Here is a 19,183-nt window from a genome sequence, read left to right on the forward strand (position 1 = left end):
TGTCCAATAGTAACATTTGTTCTTATTATGGAAACAGTCCACTTCCCTGCTGAGCACCTGCATTAGTGACCTTGGCTCTCAGAAGCCTCGGTTGCCTAGAAACCACTCCTCCCAGTTCTGCATCCCATCCCACTGTAAAGCTATAAGCGAGGGTAAAAGGGCGAATCAGTCTTGACACTACTGCTGTAGTCCAATCCCCTGCTCAAGCAGAAGACATTATACCATTCTGGGCAACTGACTGTGCACTCTCTTCTTGAAAGCCTCGAGGGATGAAGCACCACAGACTGGTCACTCATGTGCTCCTCAAAGAGGAGGGGTCATTTTATTACTGCTGGCTAAGTCCTCGATTTATGACCACAACTGGGTCCAGAATTTAGTTGCTAAGCAAGTTAGTGGTTAAGGAAGCTACACCCAATGGTCAAGTGAACCATTGCGGTTGTTAAGGGAATCATGTGATCGTTAAACGAATCGGCTTCTCCCCCTTGACTTTGCTTGTTCGAAGCCAGCTGGGAAGGTTGCAAATGGGGCTCACCTGACCCTGGGATGCTCAGTTGTGGTTGTAAGTCGAGGACTACCTATACAACAATCCTGCAAGTCATGAGTAGGACCAATTTGGTTGCTGGTCAGCATCCCAGTCCAGTTCAAAATGCTGGTCATCCCACCTCCCCCCCCCGAAGCTCTTTATGCTTGTTGAAATAATTTTACAATTTAAGTAATTTTATTCATGCACTCCCTGTGAACTTCGTTAATCATATACGTGCCTGTAGCCAGAAGACAGTATGTTAATAAATATTAATAAAGGAGAATATTTGTAGCTCAGAGTTGAAGTGTAGGGTCCTTGGTGCTCTCCGAGCTTGGTTGTTTTCTTGCAGACATTTCAGGACCCAACTAGGTAACATCATCAGTGCTAGAAGGGAGGAGGAGGAGGAATGTGGGGTCTTTGGTGCTCTCTGAAGTGGGTTGTTTTCTTGCAGACATTTCAGGACCCAACTAGGTATTTTTTATTTTATTTTTTATTTTAATTCCATTTATATCCCGCCCTTCTCCAAAGACTCAGGGCGGCTTACAAACTTAGCAGTAGCCTTCATTCTATGTATATGCCTGCTTATTAGGGCTTTCACATACCCCCCCCCCCAAGCGGCATTATTACAAAGTCAGCTTAATTGCCCCCAAGAATCTGGGTCCTCATTTTACCTACCTCGGAAGGATGGAAGGCTGAGTCAATCTTGAGCCTGGTGGGATGCGAACCTGCACTAATTGCAGGCAGCTGGTGTTACTTAAGGAGGCATTAGCCCACTGCTCCACCAAGGTAACATCATCAGTGCTAGAAGGGAGGAGGAGGAGGAGGAGGAGGAGGAGGAGTCTTTGGTGCTCTCTGAAGTGGGTTGTTTTCTTGCAGATGTTTCATGACCCAACTAGTTAACATCATCAGTCCTAGTAGTCCTAGTCTGGGTTGTGAAACATCTGCAAGAAAACAACCAAGCTCAGAGAATACCGTCTCCTCAGAAACTATATTGCAAAGACAATATAAGGTTGCAAATACTCTTCAACTAGTTTTAGCCGATAATTGACAGCCAGGCTGAAGTTGATTAAATCAAGCAAATAATAGCAAACAGGGAATATCCCTTATAATACAAACTTCCCTGAGCATATAGATGTGGCATTCCAGAATCAGCACATAGACACTTGCCAAAGAAAAGATGTACACACTCAGCAAAATAAGATAAGGCCATCCCTACTGGAACTGCATGTCCACCAAATTAAACATTACAAAGGGCATATTCGCGTACACCTCACAATGGACCATCTTTCTTATAAGTATTACCAGCCTGTATATCCAAAATTGTAGCTACTCCAAGGGCTGTTTCTATGCTCTTGAAAAACAGAACAATAGAATTGGAAAGGACCTTGGGGGTCTTCTAGTCCAATCCCCTACTCAAGCAGGAAACCCTATACCAGTGGTGGCAAACCTATGGCACGGTTGCCAGAGGAGGCACTCGGAGCTCTCTCTGTGAGCATGCGCACCTCACTCTTTGGCTAAGTTTTTGCAGGAAAAAGCCATTTCTCAAGCCCCTTCCTAGCCAAAACAAGCCTCTGGAGCAAGCACACTGTTTTTAGCTTTGAATTATATCAAATCTGACACCAGAAACAGATTAACAAATGACCTGAGTGCTGCACGTGTTGCTCTCAAACTTACAAAGTATAAGCCAAGGTTAGACAAATTATCAGCATGCATACAACAGAAAAAATCACATTAATTGTTCAAAAGCATGCCAAAGGCAAACTTTTACCTTTCAGTAAAAAGTTGTTTGAATCGAAAGCTTTGTTATTGTGTTTTTTCTTTTAAGACAAAAGATGTTAATGTATGAGTTGTTTTTTTATAAACGAAAACCTCAGTATTCAGATTAAATTGCCGTGTTGGCACTTTGCGATAAATAAGTGGGTTTTGGGTTGCAGTTTGGGCACTCGGTCTCTAAAAGTTTTGCCATCACTGCCCTATACTATTCAGGACAAATGGCTGCCCAATCTTTTCTTGAAAACCTCCAGTGGTGGAGTAACCAGAACTTCTGGAGGCAAGTCGTTCCACTGATTACCGTATTTATCGGACCATAAAACGCACTTTTCCCCCCCCCCAAAAGTGGGTGGAAAAATGAGGTGCGTCTTATGGTCCGAAGGTAAGCGAAAACTCTTGTCTCCCGTTCAGTCAACGCCATCCATCAGCTCCATTGGAGAGACATGATTGAATGAAGACATGGAATTCTCCGCCCCTCCCCGCGCGCGCCCATTTTCTTTCTTTTACTTCACCGCTAAAGAAAGTTTTTGCTAAACTAAACCTCATAGGCCAAATCCCAATAATTCTCTGGTTTCGTATTGCTGGCGACTTGCCCCAGCAAAGCTGTGAGGAGTTGTCCCTGCAGGTTTCTCGGCGAAGTTTATCGGAAGTGATTTCCCATTTGCAAGAGTAATAATTGTTTGAAATTGCTTCGGCATCTTAGAAAACCTATTCAGGGAAAAGAAACTATCGGTACCTTAAATTTTGGCCGGCAGCTGAAGTGTGTTCAAAACCCTGCAAGAAAGCAGCTTCTCATCCTGGCTGGGTGGAGGAAGGGCGGCAAATACTTTTCTAATGCATCTTTTCTTCCTTTCTCCCCCCCCAGCACTTCGCCCCCCCTCCCCACACATTCCTTGCCTCTCCTCCTTCCTCGGCTCTCAACGCAGCCCTGCTGTGTATACACGTGCACAGAGACACGCAACCTAACTGGGTGGAGGGTGAGGGTGGGGAAGCCGGCATGCTGAGCTGCTGATCAGCCAATAGAAATGCAGGTTCCCGACGCGGCGAGGGCGGGGTGCGTAGAGAAAGAATTGTGAAGGTTGTTCTTGTGTGGCGGGAGAACTGGTCATTCGAGGAGAGCTGCTGGTAATTCACACGTTTGCAGGCTCCCAGTGGAAAAGAGCAGGAGGGGCGGTGGACGGATCGCGTCTGCTGCTATCTTTCCAGCTGCAACTTGTGGAGACCTGGCCTTTTTTTTTTGTATCCCCATGTATTAAGGGGTGTCCTCCATCTTGACTTTATTTTACCTCAGCTGCAGAGCCCATTGTTATACGCAAAACACAGACTACCGGTAAATTTGCTGCTACACTGGCCACCAGTCCTGTGATGTTCTCTATGAGTGCAAGTGTCTTTCTTTCTTTTTGTTTCTTTTTCTTTCTTTATTTCTTTCTTTCTTTCTCTTCTTTCTTTCTTTCTTTCTTTCTTCCTTCCTTCCACTCTCTCTCTCTTCCTTCCTTTCTTCCTTCCTTCCTTTCTCTCTTTTTTCTTCTATCCTTTCCTTCCTTCCTTCCTTTCACTTTCTCTCTCTCTTCCTTCCTTTCTTCCTTCCTTCCTTTCACTCTCTCTCTCCCTTCCTTCCTTCCCTCCTTCTCTCTCTCTCTCCCCTCCTTCCTTCCTAGTATACCGGTACTATTTGGTTCAGAATATTTTTTTTCTTGTTTTCCTGCTCTAAAAACTGGGTGCGTCTTATGGTCAGGTGCGTCTTATGGTCCGAAAAATACGGTAATTGTTCTCACTGTCAAGAAATTCCTCTTTAGTTCTAGGTTGAATCTCTCCTTGATTGGTTTCCATCCCTTGGTTTTGTGTTGCCTTCTGGTGCGTTGGGGAATAGGTTGAACCCCTCATCTTTGTGGCAACCTCTCAAACACTGGAATACGGCTATCATGTTGCTCCAGGTCCTTCTTTTCATTAAACTAGGCATACCCAATTCCCGCAACTTTTTCTTCATATGTTTTAACTCGTCCTCCAGTCATCTTTGTTGAATATACTACTTCTTCTTCAAGCAGTGACTCCGGTGTCATTCTTATGCAAATCCTGGCTCAAACCGGAGCAGGATATTCTTCTGACATGCTAGTTGGGGATTATGGAAGGGATGGATCCCTGAAGGGGATCCCAGTTGAAAAGATCTTCCACATGGCCAAGTCCCACTTGCTCTAAGTCCAGAGGGCTACCATAAGCCTCATAGCCAGGCATGTGAATCAGATGTATGACTGCGATGCAACAGGTAATGCAAAAGCTGAGCTGAGCTGAGCTGGCCTTTGAAGGTTTCCAGATCTACTACCCATCGCGCCAACCTTCCAATCCTTGAGGGGCCCAAGGAAAGCAGGTGTGAACTCCACCTTTACTCTTCATCACCTGGGAAGCGGGGAAAATCCGGAGGATAGTAGGAAGTCAGAACTAAGCCAGGATTCTTCTCACAAACTACCTTCAATTTCCACTTCGTGTTTTGGTTTAACAATTTCATGGTAAGTCTGGAAGGAGGAGAAACAAAGCAAAGCATCAGAATTGGGACACTCTCAAGAACACCAATTGGCTTGCAAATCTCTGCTCATCAGCAGCTCTGCAGGGAGTTGAGGGTCAAGCTATTCTCCAAAGCACCTGAAGGCAGGACAAGAAGCAACGGAATGAAACGAATCAAGGAGAAAAACATCTTGGAACTAAGAAGTTTCCTGACAGGGAGGACAATTAATCAGTGGAACTACTTGCCTCCAGAAGTTGTGAGTGCTCCATCACTCGAGGTTTTCAAAAAGAGATTGGACAGCCATTTGTCTGGAAAGGTATAGGGCTTATTCCTGAGGAGAGGGTTAGACTAGAAGAGCTCCAAGGTCCCTTCCAACTCTATTAGTCTGTTAGTCTGTTTCTGTTCTGTTATTCTGTCACTCTGTTGCTCATCTTCCTTCCTCTGTCCTGACCACTTTCTACAGGGGGAACGATCGAGAGCATCCTTTCATGCAGCATCACAGTCTGGTTTGGAAGCCTCACTGCTTCAGACAGGAAGGCGGTGCAGAGAGTGGTGAGGATGGCCAAAAAGATCATTGGCAGTTCCCTCCCTCCCATCCAGGACATAGCACAGAAGCGTTGTTTGAGCACGGCCCGTAAGATTATCTGGGACACTACTCATCCTCTTCGCGACCTGTTTTCCTTGTTACCTTCTAGGAGGAGACTTTGTGGTATCCGCAGCAGAACATCCAGATTCAGCCATAGTTTCATTCCGTACAGCATTAACCTTGTGAACTCTCAAGCTTCCTCCTTCCGTTATATATTCAAGATGGATAGTATTTAATATCTTATTGTTCTGTATATGTAGGGGTGTAGGTCGTATATAGTATGGTTTAGGTGTGTGTCATGTATGTGTTTGACTTTGAGAGCGGGCAACTAAATTTTATTTTTGATGTGTGCCGTTATGCCCACAGTAAAAAAAATGACAATAAAGATTATCTTATCTATTCTGCTGAGAGATATGTCGAAAGAGGTCAGCCTTTTGAGCAAATTATGGCATAAATTCATGAGCCACATGGCCTTGTTTTGGAAGCTGATATGGGTGTTGCCCACCGGCCAGGTGGTTGGGAGACCTCTTGACAAAACATTATGTAGAGATTAAATCATCTTTATTTTTCACAGCAGCTTTTGGCAGACTGGGAAATTCAACGAATCTGGGCTGGAAGATGACAGTCAACTTAAGATGGCAAGGATGTCACCTCTGTTCCCACTCAAAGCTCAAAGGACTTTATTTTGGTCGTTGACCAAGATCCACTCAAAAAAAGAAAATAAAAAGAAAGACAAGCTAAATGTACCATTCCCAATGATAACAGAGTTGGAAGGGACCTTGGGAGCCCCTTCCAGCTCTATTATTTTTTTATAATTATTTATTATTTATCATATGGATAGCAATATTCCAATATTTGAGGGGCCGCTACAAAGACGAGGGGGGGGGGTGTCAAACTATTTTCACAGGTCCCTGGACAAACTGTACACTTACGTCAACTTTTGAAGCTTGCCTTTGTATCAACTTCTGGCACAGCTGCCTGATTCCTTTATCTCCCAGGCTGTTATCGCCCAGGTTCAGCTCCAAGAGGGTCTGGCTGGTCTCCAAAACAGAGGCCAGGTTTTCACAGGCAAGGGCTGTCATGCCACAGGAGTGTAAACTGCAAGAGAAGAAAGACAAGGACACCTGTGACCCCATCATGCTTGGGAGATCAGAAAAGCCTTCCTCGCTACAGATAGTCCTTGACTTACAACAGCTCATTTAGTGACCGTTCAAAGTTACAACGGCACTGAAAACAGTGACTTAGGACCGTTTTTTTCACACTTAAGACCATTGCAACATCCACATGGTCATGTGAACAAAATACGGATGCTTGGCAACCGGTTCATACTTAGGACAATTGCAATGTCTCGGGTCATGTGATCCCCTTTTGTGACCTTTTGACAAGCAAAGTCCATGGGGAAGCAAGATTCGCTTAACCACCATGTTCCTAACTTAACAACTGCCGTGATTCGCTTAACAAATAATGCAAGAGAAGTCGTAAAATCAGGCAAAATTCACTTAACAAATGTCTCACTTAGCAACAGAAATTTTGTTGTCATAAGTCGTGGACTGCCTGTTCTGGTTCTCAACCTACAAACATTTGTTTAGCGACGGTCCCAAGTTAGGATGGTGCTGAATGGATGGTGGTTAGGAGTGGCCCTCAGAGTTCCAGCCATTCCAGAAACCCAGATTGTGATCTTAGTCAAGCTATTTTCCAAAGCACCTGAAGGCAGGACAAGGAGCAACGGATGGAAACTTATCAAGGAGAGAAGCAGCCTGGAACTAAAGAGAAATATCCTGACAGAACAATTAACCAGTGGAATGGCTTGCCACCAGAAGTTGTGGTTGCTCCATCACTGGAGGTTTTCAAGAAGAGATTGGATAACCATGTTGTTTAAAATGTAAATTATCACAGCCTTTTTCTCATTTTCTTCTTGTGATAACACGGGAGCACAAATATCTGACAGTGGTTTGTTCAAAGAATTGTGGTGTAATATATAACATGAAACAACAACATTCAGGGAGCATACAGAATACAAGATAGTTATCCAGGGGTGGACAACCTTGGCTTTTTTATGACTCATGGACTTCAACTCCCAGAATTCCTGAGCCAGCTATGCTGAGGGGAAAGGGAAAGGTTTCCAAGCTGAGCCATGCTGGCTCAGGAATTCTGGGAGTTGAAGTCCACGAGTCATAAAAGAGCCAAGGTGGCCTAACTCCTGTTATATACAAACCGCTCAAGATTCCAACTGCAATTCTCCTCAGACACTGTCTCTTAAAGGGATACTACCCCCAAATACTCTGCTGACTCACTCTACTGTATATAACACTTCTGCTGGTCAGCTGCTAAATTATAATTACCTTGACAAGCCACTTGTCTGAAATGGTATAGAGCAGGGGTGTCAGACTAGCCACATCACACAATGTGTCACGACGTATCGTGATCTTTTTTCCATTGCTGATAGTGGGGTGGGCGCGGTTTCTGTATGATGAAACCGGCCCGCGGGCTGGCAGTTTGACACCCCTGGTATCGAGTTTCCTGCCTGAACAGGGGTTGGACTAGAAGACCTCCAAGGTCCCTTCCAAGTCTGTTATGAATTAAACAGTGGAAGGGCTTGCCTTCAGAAGTTGTGGGTGCTCCATCACTCGAAGCTTTCAAGAAGAGACTGGACAGTCATTTGTCTGGAATGGTATAAGATCTCCTGCTTGAGCAGTGGGTTGGAGTAGAAGACCTCCAAGGTCCCTTCCAACTCTGTTATTCTGCTGAGTGCTCTGGCAATCAGCTTGTATTTATGGCTGGTTACCAAACACACCGTGATCGCATGATCGTTTTTTTTGCCACTTTCCCCACTGCAAACAGAAAGAAGGGAATTGCTGGTGATATCTGAGGGCAAGGGTGCCTGTTTGGGTGTTTTCCTACTTCCGACTCATGCAAAGGTCTCCAAGAAGCACAACTGTGACATTCACACAACCAGCTACATGCTCTGTAGGATGGTTATTATAAGTCTAGTTGAGACAGCAGCGAAGGACCAAGGATGAAGGCATTGCCAGAGGGCGTCTGCAGGATGCAAATATTGTAAGCTGCCCAGAGTCATCTTGGACAGTGAGATGGGCAGCATATAAATTTGATTAAAAATAGTTATTTAGTTTTGCTTCTCACCTTTATTAATTTTACAAATAAGGCAGTGAGCATATGCAACATACCTTCCTCCTCCTATTTTCCCAAAGTCATCCAGCTGGCTCTTGTGCCCAAGGCAGGACTAGAACTCGCCATCTCCTGGTGGCTGGTCTAAAGTTACCCAGCTGCCTGTCATGCTTAAGGTGGGCTAGAAGTCTCAATCTCCTGCTGATTGGCCCAAAATCACCCAACCGGCTTTCATGGGTGTGGGAAGTAAGCCCCCCACAGAAGGAAATATTCAAAGGGCAGAAAAAATATATTTCCTCAAAGGATCTTAAAGAGGCAGAAAAGAATGCCCAGTTTTTCTCTTAATAGCCTCAAGTCTCCCTCCCCCAAGCAGAAACCAGCTCTGTAGAAATGCAGGTGTAAGCCATTCAGGAAGGTTGGAGCTAGAAGATTAAGAAGACAAAGACACCTAAAATCTACATACCCCACCCAAACTCTAAGACAGGACATAATAGGATTAACTCACAGAGGCCAAAGGGACACAGGTCAAAATACATGACACAGGAAATGCAAAGCCTCAAAACAGGAACAGGAAACAACTCCAAACAAAAGGCTCCAGAGGGTATAAAAACCCACTCCCTACATGTGCTCACCCCTTTTTTCTCTTTTCTGCCAGAGCCATCTTTCTGTCTGGCTCTCCTCTTCAATAAACTGCAACCTTCTTTCTAAAGCAGTCGCCATGTTGTTTATTCCCGGCTTGGACTGAACCACGTTGAAGACTTTTCCTTCAACATGGATAAGGTGGGACTAGAACTCACTGTCTCCTGGCGATTGGCCCAAAGTCAGCCAGTGACTTTGCCATTTGCTCAGGGGATCCAACCAGGAGGCAAATCTTCCCCCAACCTTTTAATCTTCTAATAAATTTCTTTTCATTTTCAGAATTAAAATTCAGGATGCTTTTTTTTCTTTTCATTTCCGTTTCTGCTCTGGAATGAACCTTTTCCTTCTGAAACAAGCTTGAGAAATTTCCTGGGAGAAGAATGTCCTGGTCACTTCCCTACTCCCTCTGCTGCTCTTGGTGGTGGCTGAAGGAGAAATTGGGGGTGGGGTGTAAACTGGCCTCCCCGTGCCCAGCTGCCAACCGGTTCCAAAAGCTGTGGGGAAAACCAGGGGCTCAGATCAGGAAATCCCTCACCCCACTTACATGAGTCTCTGCAGCCCAGAAGAGGGGTGCTTTAGCCCTTGGCACAGCAGCTTTGCTCCCCCATCACCCAGGGGGTTCGCCCCCAGATTGAGCTCCAGAAGAGAATGTCTGGATTCCAGGACCTGTGAAAGGAGCTGGCAGATGGCGGCCATGAGGTTGCAGGAGTAGAGCCTGTAGGAGACAGAGAAAGGGGGGGGGGATTTGTACCGGGGTTATAGAATCATAGAATCCTAGGGCTTGAAGGGATCCTGGAGGTCTACTCCACCCTTTGCCCAAGTCCTTGTACCAGGGGTCTTCAAACTTGGCCCTTTCTTATTTTATTTATTTTTATTTATTTTAATTCCATTTATATCCCGCCCTTCTCCAAAGACTCAGGGCGGCTTACAAGCTTAGCCTGGCTGAGGAATTCTGGGAGTTGAAGTCCACAAGTCACAAAAGGGTCATGTTTGAAGACCCCCGCTTTATACCATCCCAGGCTGCTCACCTGAGACTTTGAAGTTGGCAGGTGGGCTGAAGAAGCCATTCACACAAGTAGGAGACCCCTGCCTCCTCCAAGGGATTCTCACCCAAGTCCAGACTGGTCAGCCTTGTGTTGGTCATTGCGATGGGTGTCAAGTCTTTGCAGGCAGTGGGGGAGAGGCCACAGTGGTTCAACCTGTGGAAATCAGGAGGCACATAAACATAATTATGGAGGAAATTGGTAGACACACAATCTGCAGGCAGAACTAGAAGCAACAGATGGAAACTAATCAAGGAGAGAAGATAGTCAGAACTAAGGATAAACTTCCTAACAGTGAGAACAGTTAACTAGCGGAATGACTTACCACTAGAACAGTGATGGCGAACCTTTTAGAGACTGAGTGCCCAAACTGCAACCCAAAGCCCATTTATGTTATCGTCGGGTGCCGGGTGGGCGTGGCCCATTGGATGGGCGTGGCCCATTGGATGGGCGTGGCCCATTGGATGGGCGTGGCTGTGGTGGTAATGGCAGACTGGGTGGGACTAAAAAGTTCAATCAATTCCAACTTTGCGAGATCTTTTTTTCCCCGCAAGAAGTTGAAATTGATTGATTGATTGACTGAACCTTTTTTTTTGCACACGGTAGCAGAGCTGAAGGCCTAGGACTAGGGCGATGGCATGCGTGCCCACAGAGAGGGCTCTGCGTGCTAGGTGTGGCACGCATGCCATAGGTTCGCCACCACAGCACTAGATGTTGTGCATGCTCAATCAATGGAGGTTTTAAAAAAGAAATTGGTCAACCATTTATCTGAAATGGTAGGGTCTCCTGCCTGAGCAGGGGGTTGGACTAGAACAGGGGTCGGCAACCTAAAAAAGGAAAAGAGCCACTGGGAACCGGTTCCATCACAAATTAAAAAAAGTGGGAGCCGCGTGCGTGTGTCCATGCACGCGCATGCGCAAAAAATGTTTTGTGCATGCGCAAAACGGTTTTTTGCGCATGCGCGGACGCACGCGGCTGCCATTTTTTTAAAAGTGAGATGGAACCGGTTCCCGGTTGCCCGACGGCGACGGCCCGTCTGCAAAGCTGCCGCTTTCGGCAGCTTTGCAGACGGGCCGCGGCAGCCTCCTCAAAGAGCGGCGCCCCTGCCCATTCCGAGAGGTGCGCGCGCACCTCTCCGAACGACCAGAGGTGCGCGCGCACCTCCCCAAACCTTTGGGGAGGTGCGCACGTACCTCCGCGCGAACGGGCAGCGGTGCCGCTCTTTGAGGAAGCTGCCGCGGCCCGTCTGCAAAGCTGCCGCTTTCGGCAGCTTTGCAGACGGGCCGCGGCAGCTTCCTCAAAGAGCGGTGCCCCTGCCCATTCCGAGAGGTGCGCGTGCACCTCCCCAAACCTTTGGAGAGATGCGCGTGGACCTCCGCGCGAAGGGGCAGCAGTGCCGCTCTTTGAGGAAGCTGCCCATTCCGAGTGCGCGCGCACCTCCCCAAACCTTTCTGGATCTCTGAAGATTTCAAGAATCCTGGTAAAAGTTGTTGGAATCTTTGAGGTCTAAACTCATAGCCAGAGAGCTGACCTGAATTCAAAGTCTCAGCAGCTGACAGGCAAAATGATAAAGCTTCAAAGTCCAGCTTGGTCAAAAGTTGTGTTCTGAGATCCATATTGTGGATATGTTTCATTGTTCTCTGGGCAAAGACGGTGTCCTTCATTTCATAAATACAATGAGTGAGCCTTGGCTTCTTGATCCACCCACCTTAGCAATTCTGGACAAACCTTAGTGGTGGATATCTTGAAGGACCACGATTCTTGAAGGACACTCATCCTTTCCACATTGGACAAGCCGTAGAGAAAATGGATCAACATGAGGTATCTGTTGCTGTTCTTCTTATCACCAAATATCTCACTCAAGTCTTGGTAAGGTGTTCTGGTGGTCTCTTCAGTGTCCAACAAGTAGAACAAGGCAGCAAGGAACTCCTGAAAACTCAAGTGGGTGAACCTGTACAAGGTTCCCACCTGAACATCTTGGAGGAAAACTTTCTTATTTGCAGAAGGAGAGTCTGAAGTCAAGTAATCCAAGACACGTTCCTTTAGCTCTTCTTCACGGAAGACCATTGTTCCGCAGATCATCCCATCTTTTGCTAGACAGCACAGGTCTTCCAGGTGACTTTGCCTGGAAAAGGTACCCAAGAAACTCAGGAGGAGATGCAGGTGAATTTCGGTGAGTGTTGCAGTTTCTGGGATACCTTGAAGAAGTTCTGTCTGTGGGTTTTGTTGAAAAATGGAGCCAATGACCCAACAGGTTGCAGGGAGAAAGCACAGACTGAAAAGAGTTTCATTTCTTTGAACCAGTTCAAAGATCTGGTTGGCTTGTTCCATGTTTTGAAAGAAGCGATGAAAATATTCTTTCCTGTGCACAGGAGGAAAACCCAACACCTCCACCAAGAGTGGTGAGCTCAGATACTTCAACATTGAGCGTACACCCATGGGCCTTGTGGTCACCAGGAGGTGACCCTTCGGAAAGATCTTTTTCTTGAGCAGACCCATCAACAGCTTCACCACCTCTTGCTTTTGATGGGGATCCTTGTCCAGCCCATCAACTGGGACATGAGAGAGCTTCAGGTCCTCCAAACCATCATCAATGAGGAGGAGGTTGTCTTGGTTGGCCAAAACATCCTCCATGGATACCATTCCTGAAGGACAATTGTTGAGGATCATCTCCGTTGCACTCATAAACTTGGTGACACAGCGGAGCGCATCGCAAGAGATATAAAAGGCGTAATCAAACTTGGTCTGCCATAGATAATCTGATGCCCAGTCCAACATGAACTTCCACGTGGCTGTGGTTTTTCCTACCCCAGAAGGTCCAAGCAACATGTTAGGCATATGGTGCTAGCCTACAATGTTGGGTTGAAAATATATTAACCATAATGCTATGTCTTTAAGAATTAATTGGCCAATGGGTGTGTAAGTGTTCTCATGGCCATAAGAGGAAGCTAGGAATGTAGCTTCTCTCTCTCTCTGAATTCACTGATCTCTACTGTTACTATTTTTTGCTCTGCTGTTGGTTTACTACTGTTGTAACCTGAACTGTGTATTGACCTCTGGACCGGTAAGAAGACTTTGTAGTTTGGATTACTCATTGGACTGTTGCTATTGTTTATGACTTGGACTGTTTATTTTTGACTGTGCATTTTTGTTTTTACACCACCTCAAAAGTAAACTACTTTTTGTTTTTATAACTCAGTGCATTCTTGTGTGACTTTTACTGCTCTCAGTACCCTTCCTTGTCTGTGCAACTCTTTGGTAGCACAAGGAGACCTCTGCACAACAAATTCCTTATCAAAAGAGTTTTGGAGTTTTCTCCTTCAGGATCTGGATGAAATAAAATTCTCCAGATCAACGTTCGGGCCACCTTCTAGATGGCTCTTCATCTCCCAGTACTTTCTCTGCACAGCCATAATCTCATGACCTGTTTGGGGCAGATCTGGTCTCCTCTTCAGAAGAAGATCTACATAGGTCTCTTGCAAGGTCACTCTTGGATTGGGGTGTGGGCCCAGTTTAGGAAGATTTTGAAAAACCTGTTGGATGTGCCTCTTATATTTCTTCTTGCGATCTAAAGAAACACATCAAAAGAAAGCATTTGTAGTTCAGTGGCAGAAATAAAAGAGGTTCCCCTGAGGACCCAGATTGTTGGGGGCAATAAGCTGACTTTGTAATAATGCCGCTTGTGGGGTGTGTGAAAACCCTAATAAGCAGGCATATACATAGAATGAAGGCTACTGCTAAGCTTGTAAGCCGCCCTGAGTCTTCAGAGAAGGGCGGGATATAAATGGAATTAAAATAAAAAATAAATAAATAAATTTTACAACAGTTCATTTAGTGACCATTGAAGTTATAACGGCACTGGGAACAATGACTTATGACCATTTTCCACACTTTCACAACCATTGCAGCATCCCCATGGTCATGTGATCAAAATTCAGATGCTTGGCAGCTGATTCATAAGTACTGTCCCAGGGTCAGGTGATCCCCTTTTGTGACTTTCTGACAACTTTGTCACTAACATAACAACCAAAATAATTCATTTTAACAACTGTGGCAAGGAGGGTTGTAAAATGGGGCAAAACTCACTTGAGAAATGTCTCACTTAACAACAGAGGTGTTGGACTCAGTCGGCTGTAAGTCGAGGACTACCTGTACTTTCTAAGCTAAGGTCCAAATTGTTTCGACAGGGGGTGGGGAAAGGGAAAACCAGGTCAGATAATCTGGGTAGTTGGTTTGTTTAAAAGAGACTTGTAAGTCCAATCTTGGAAAAACACAGCTAGTCCTCAACTTACGACCATTTGTTTAGCGACTGTTTAAATTTACAACGGCACTGAAAAAAGTGGTTTATGGCCATTTTTCACATGACCACTGTAGCAGCCCCAGGGTTATGATGGTGTCCCGGGGTCATGTGATCCCCTTTTGCGAAGTTAATGGGGAAGCAGTGTTGGCTAGGGAATTCTGGGAGTTGAAGTTCAAACATCTTCAGGTTGCCAAGTTTGAGAAACATTGGCCCATGCTGGCTCAGAAATAAATCTATTTTTTTAATTTGTTAGCTTACCGTGGTGGCCTTTTGATGCTCGACTTTATTGCATGTGTAAGGCATCGAGAGATCCCAGATTGCATAGGATGGGAAACCAATTTTAAAAATGCTTTTTTACATGGTTGGGTCTTGGAGTTAGGATTTGCTATTTTTCAATTGCATGTACCACTGCAAGCGGGATCAACTCAAACTCACTACCTCCCACGACCTGGGAAAACAACTCTGAAGCTTATTTCCAGGGGAAAGGCTCTCCTAATCTTGAGCTTCCACAGTTTTCTGGTCCACCTCAACCCAGAAAACCCCGCAAATAAATTCTAGTCTTCAACCTACGACCACAATTGAGCGAATCACTGCAGCTGTTAAGCTAGTAACACAATTCTTTTTTTTTTTTATTGAAAAGTTTTACAATACAATTTTCCATTAAAAACCCCCATCCCCCTCCACCCTCCCCTCCCTACCTCCCCCCTCCCTCTTCCCTCCCCCCTTACCTCCCCCCTTCTCCCCTCCCTCTTCCCTCCCCTACCTCCCCCCCACCCCCCTCCCCCCCCGGACTTCCCAGAGCTAAATACAAGGTATATATATATAAAAGCAATCATAAGCAACCATATACTAACAACCATAAATTCTAAAATCCATCACTCTCTAACTTATATAAGAACAAACAAAACTTAACATTATTAAATATATATAAAAAAGAAAATAGGAAAAGAAAAGAAAAAACACGAAAGAAGACTTATTCGAATGCTAGATAAAACTTCTTAACCCTATACTTATTCTGGATAAACTCAATCCACTTTCTCCATTCCATAATATAACGTTCTTGCGAATAATCTTTCAAATAAGCCGATATCTTCGCCATCTCTGCCAGGTCGGAAACCTTTAAAGTCCATTCTTCTATGGTCGGCAGCTCCTCTTTCTTCCAATATTGTCCTATCAAAAGTCTTGCTGCCGTAACTAAATTCAGCATCAACTTAGAGTCCACCACTGTAGCATCAACAATTATTCCCAACAAAAAAAATTGCGGACAAAACTTTATCCTCCTTTTAAAAATCTTCTGTATATTCCACCAGATTTTAATCCAAAAGGCCTTAACCTTTTTACATGTCCACCATATGTGAAAATATGTTGCATCTTCAACCCCGCACCTCCAACACTTAGGCTGATAATTCGGGTACATACTTGCAAGCTTTTTAGGATCTAAATGCCATCTATAAAACATCTTATAAAAATTCTCTCTTAAATTTTGAGCTTGAGTAAATTTCACATTCCTCACCCAAATCTTCTCCCACATGTCCATTGTAATAACTTCCTGGATATTTTGGGCCCATTTTATCATACAGTCCTTAACAAGCTCTGTTTCTGAATCAATCTCTATCAATGCAAGATATATCCGTTTAATGTGTGCAGGTCCCTGATTTCTAATTTGCTTTATCAAATTTTCATCAATCGTTGCAAATCCAATTTTCTGGTCTTCTTTCCACCTGGCCCGTAACTGAGTATATTGAAACCATGTTTGAACAACCTTCTCTTCTCGCAAGAAGCTATATGATTTCAAGCACCAAACATTCCTTTCCAGGGTTATGATGGTGTCCCGGGGTCATGTGATCCCCTTTTGCGAAGTTAATGGGAAAGCAGTGTTGGCTAGGGAATTCTGGGAGTTGAAGTTCAAACATCTTCAGGTTGCCAAGTTTGAGAAACATTGGCCCATGCTGGCTCAGAAATAAATCTATTTTTTTAATTTGTTAGCTTACCGTGGTGGCCTTTTGATGCTCGACTTTATTGCATGTGTAAGGCATCGAGAGATCCCAGATTGCATAGGATGGGAAACCAATTTTAAAAATGCTTTTTTACATGGTTGGGTCTTGGAGTTAGGATTTGCTATTTTTCAATTGCATGTACCACTGCAAGCGGGATCAACTCAAACTCACTACCTCCCACGACCTGGGAAAACAACTCTGAAGCTTATTTCCAGGGGAAAGGCTCTCCTAATCTTGAGCTTCCACAGTTTTCTGGTCCACCTCAACCCAGAAAACCCCGCAAATAAATTCTAGTCTTCAACCTACGACCACAATTGAGCGAATCACTGCAGCTGTTAAGCTAGTAACACAATTCTTAAGTGAATCTGGCTTCCCCATTCTTTGCTGGTCAGATGGGGGTCACATGACCCCGGGACACCGCAGCCGTCATAAGTACGAGTCAGTCGCCAAGCGTCTGAATTTTGATCACATGACCCCCGGGACACCGCAGCCATCATAAGTACGAGTCAGTCGCCAAGCGTCTGTATTTTGATCCCGTGAGCACGGGGATGCTGCAACGGTCATAAGCGTGAAACTGGTCATAAGTCACTTTCTTCAGTGCTGTTGTGACTGAATGGTCACTAAACGAATGATTGTTACGTCAGGGACTAGCTATATTTCCAGTACAACTGCACAGACTTTCTACTAAGCTGCTCCAGCAGATCTCACAAAAGACACATACAGAAAGACACACACACACACACACAGAGTGGCACTTGTGGCATCCACCAAGGATAGTTCAGCCCCTCCCCCATCGCACGACAACCATATGGGGTACATTTGAGCGCTATCAGGGTAGGAAATGATGGGAGCCAGGACTCTTGCTTTGCCCGCCTCATCCAGAATGCAACCTGTAACTTTAAGGAAACAAAAGAGGTGTGTGTTGTGTCTGTAGACTAATTAATTGGGCCTTCCTAGAAGCGGGAAACTCTGAGTGCAATTATTGGCTGATGCAATTTAGGCGGGAGTTTCCGGGCTGGGGATTGGCCACTGTTTGAATGTAGCAGACTATATAAAGGGGAGTTAAACGGTTAATTGCCAGTTGACTTATGCGTGTGTTAATAAACGTTCTTGCATTAAACCTCACGGTGTGGATCGTCTATTCGAACCTAACAATTGGCGACGAAGGTGGGATAGACGGCGGATCAGTGAAGGAACGGCGAAATCAGCTGTGCGCAAGGCGGGAAGATTTGAACGCAGTCAACCAAAGTACGACGCTGCCGAATAAATCTAATAATGGCACAAGTCGGCTCGCTGAAAGAGTTTGATCCGCGATTTCCAGAAGACTGGGAAGAATATGTTGGCCAGGTTGAAGGGTTCCTGTTAGTAAACGGCATTACGGACGACAGAAAGAAAGCCGCGGCTCTTTTGACCATTAGCGGTACGCCTGTGTATCGGATTGCCGTTGGCCTGTGTCAACCGCTGCCGGTGTCCAGCGTCTCGTATGCAGACTTATTGGCAAAATTGAAGGTTCACTTCACGCCAAAAAGGTCTGAATTATTTTGGAGACGGATTTTTTGAAAAAAGGAATCAAAGACCTGGCGAATCGATTACACAGTTCGTGGCAGCGGTGAGAGAGGCGGCTTTGAGGTGCAAATATGACAACCTCGAAATCAGGATCCGAGATTGAGTGGTGCTCGGCTTGCGGGACGAGAATCTACAAAATCGAATCATCGCTAAGCCCACGGGAGATCTGCAGGAAGTCCTCGATGAGTTATTGACTTATGAATCAACGGGAACGCGAGACCCCCCCCAAAACAGCATGGGCTCTGCAGCCGAAATCAATCTTGAAAGCCATGTGGACAGCGGGGAGGTGGACCAGCAATGGGAGGCCGACATAGCTGAGATCTCCAGACGACTCGGTAAAATGGCAGCCAGACCACAGCGCACCGAAGTACCAGACCAGGCCCGAAGACAACAGCCACAAGCAGCACAAAGATTACCACGGGACAGCCAGCCCAGACCGAGAGACTTGGACACTAGATGTGGTAGCTGTGGGGGTAACCACCCCAGATCAACTTGCAGATTCCGCACAGCAAAATGCAGATCGTGTGGAAAGACCGGCCACATCCAGGCCATTTGCTGCAACCGGACGCGAGACAACCGAATCCACGAAATGGACGTCTGGGCCGAAGGTAACGTAACCCCCTGGGATCGTGGCATAGAGACCCCTAGACCTAGGGCACGACAATCCAACCGCGGGGTGGGGGCGAGAGTCAACCACATAGTACAACAAAAAATAAATCACATACTGAGGCCTAAATTAAAAATTGTAGTTCAATTGCAAGGAATACCCTGCAAAATGGAGGTAGATTCAGGGGCCTCAGTATCAATAATTTCATGCGAAACCTTGAAGTACATTGAACGGAAAAGTGGTCACAAAATTCCACTTAAACCGACCGGAATCCAGTTAGCCGATTTCCAAAAATCCCCCATAAACATTAAGGGAAAAATCACCATTAGGGTTATTTATAAGGGGTTCAATGGGTCATTGGACCTGTTAGTGACCGAGGGCCAAAGAACTAGTTTAGTAGGCCTTAATTGGTTCCCTGCTTTAGGAATTTGGGTAGGGGGAATAAATACAATTCAAAGTAAGACCCTCAAATCTGTTTGCGACGAATTCGCAGACGTATTTGATGGATCTTTAGGTAAATATAAAG

The 19,183-nt window shown here is 45.4% G+C and overlaps 1 protein-coding gene across 1 annotated transcript; it reads right to left on the reverse strand.

The window, feature by feature from the left end:
• Positions 1-1,808: 1,808 nt before the first annotated feature.
• LOC310635700 (NACHT, LRR and PYD domains-containing protein 3-like) lies at positions 1,809-13,542 on the reverse strand. Its single transcript, XM_083354925.1, is given in 7 exon segments — positions 1,809-4,803; positions 6,312-6,329; positions 6,331-6,477; positions 9,689-9,859; positions 10,173-10,343; positions 11,625-11,867; positions 11,869-13,542. Coding segments are annotated over 7 exon segments (2,037 nt in total). The 5' UTR covers positions 13,026-13,542; the 3' UTR covers positions 1,809-4,673.
• Between the last annotated feature and the right edge of the window lie 5,641 nt (positions 13,543-19,183).

This window comes from Vipera ursinii, assembly GCF_947247035.1.
Source record: "Vipera ursinii genome assembly, chromosome: 2".
In the NCBI taxonomy this organism is placed as follows: Eukaryota; Metazoa; Chordata; class Lepidosauria; order Squamata; family Viperidae; genus Vipera; species Vipera ursinii.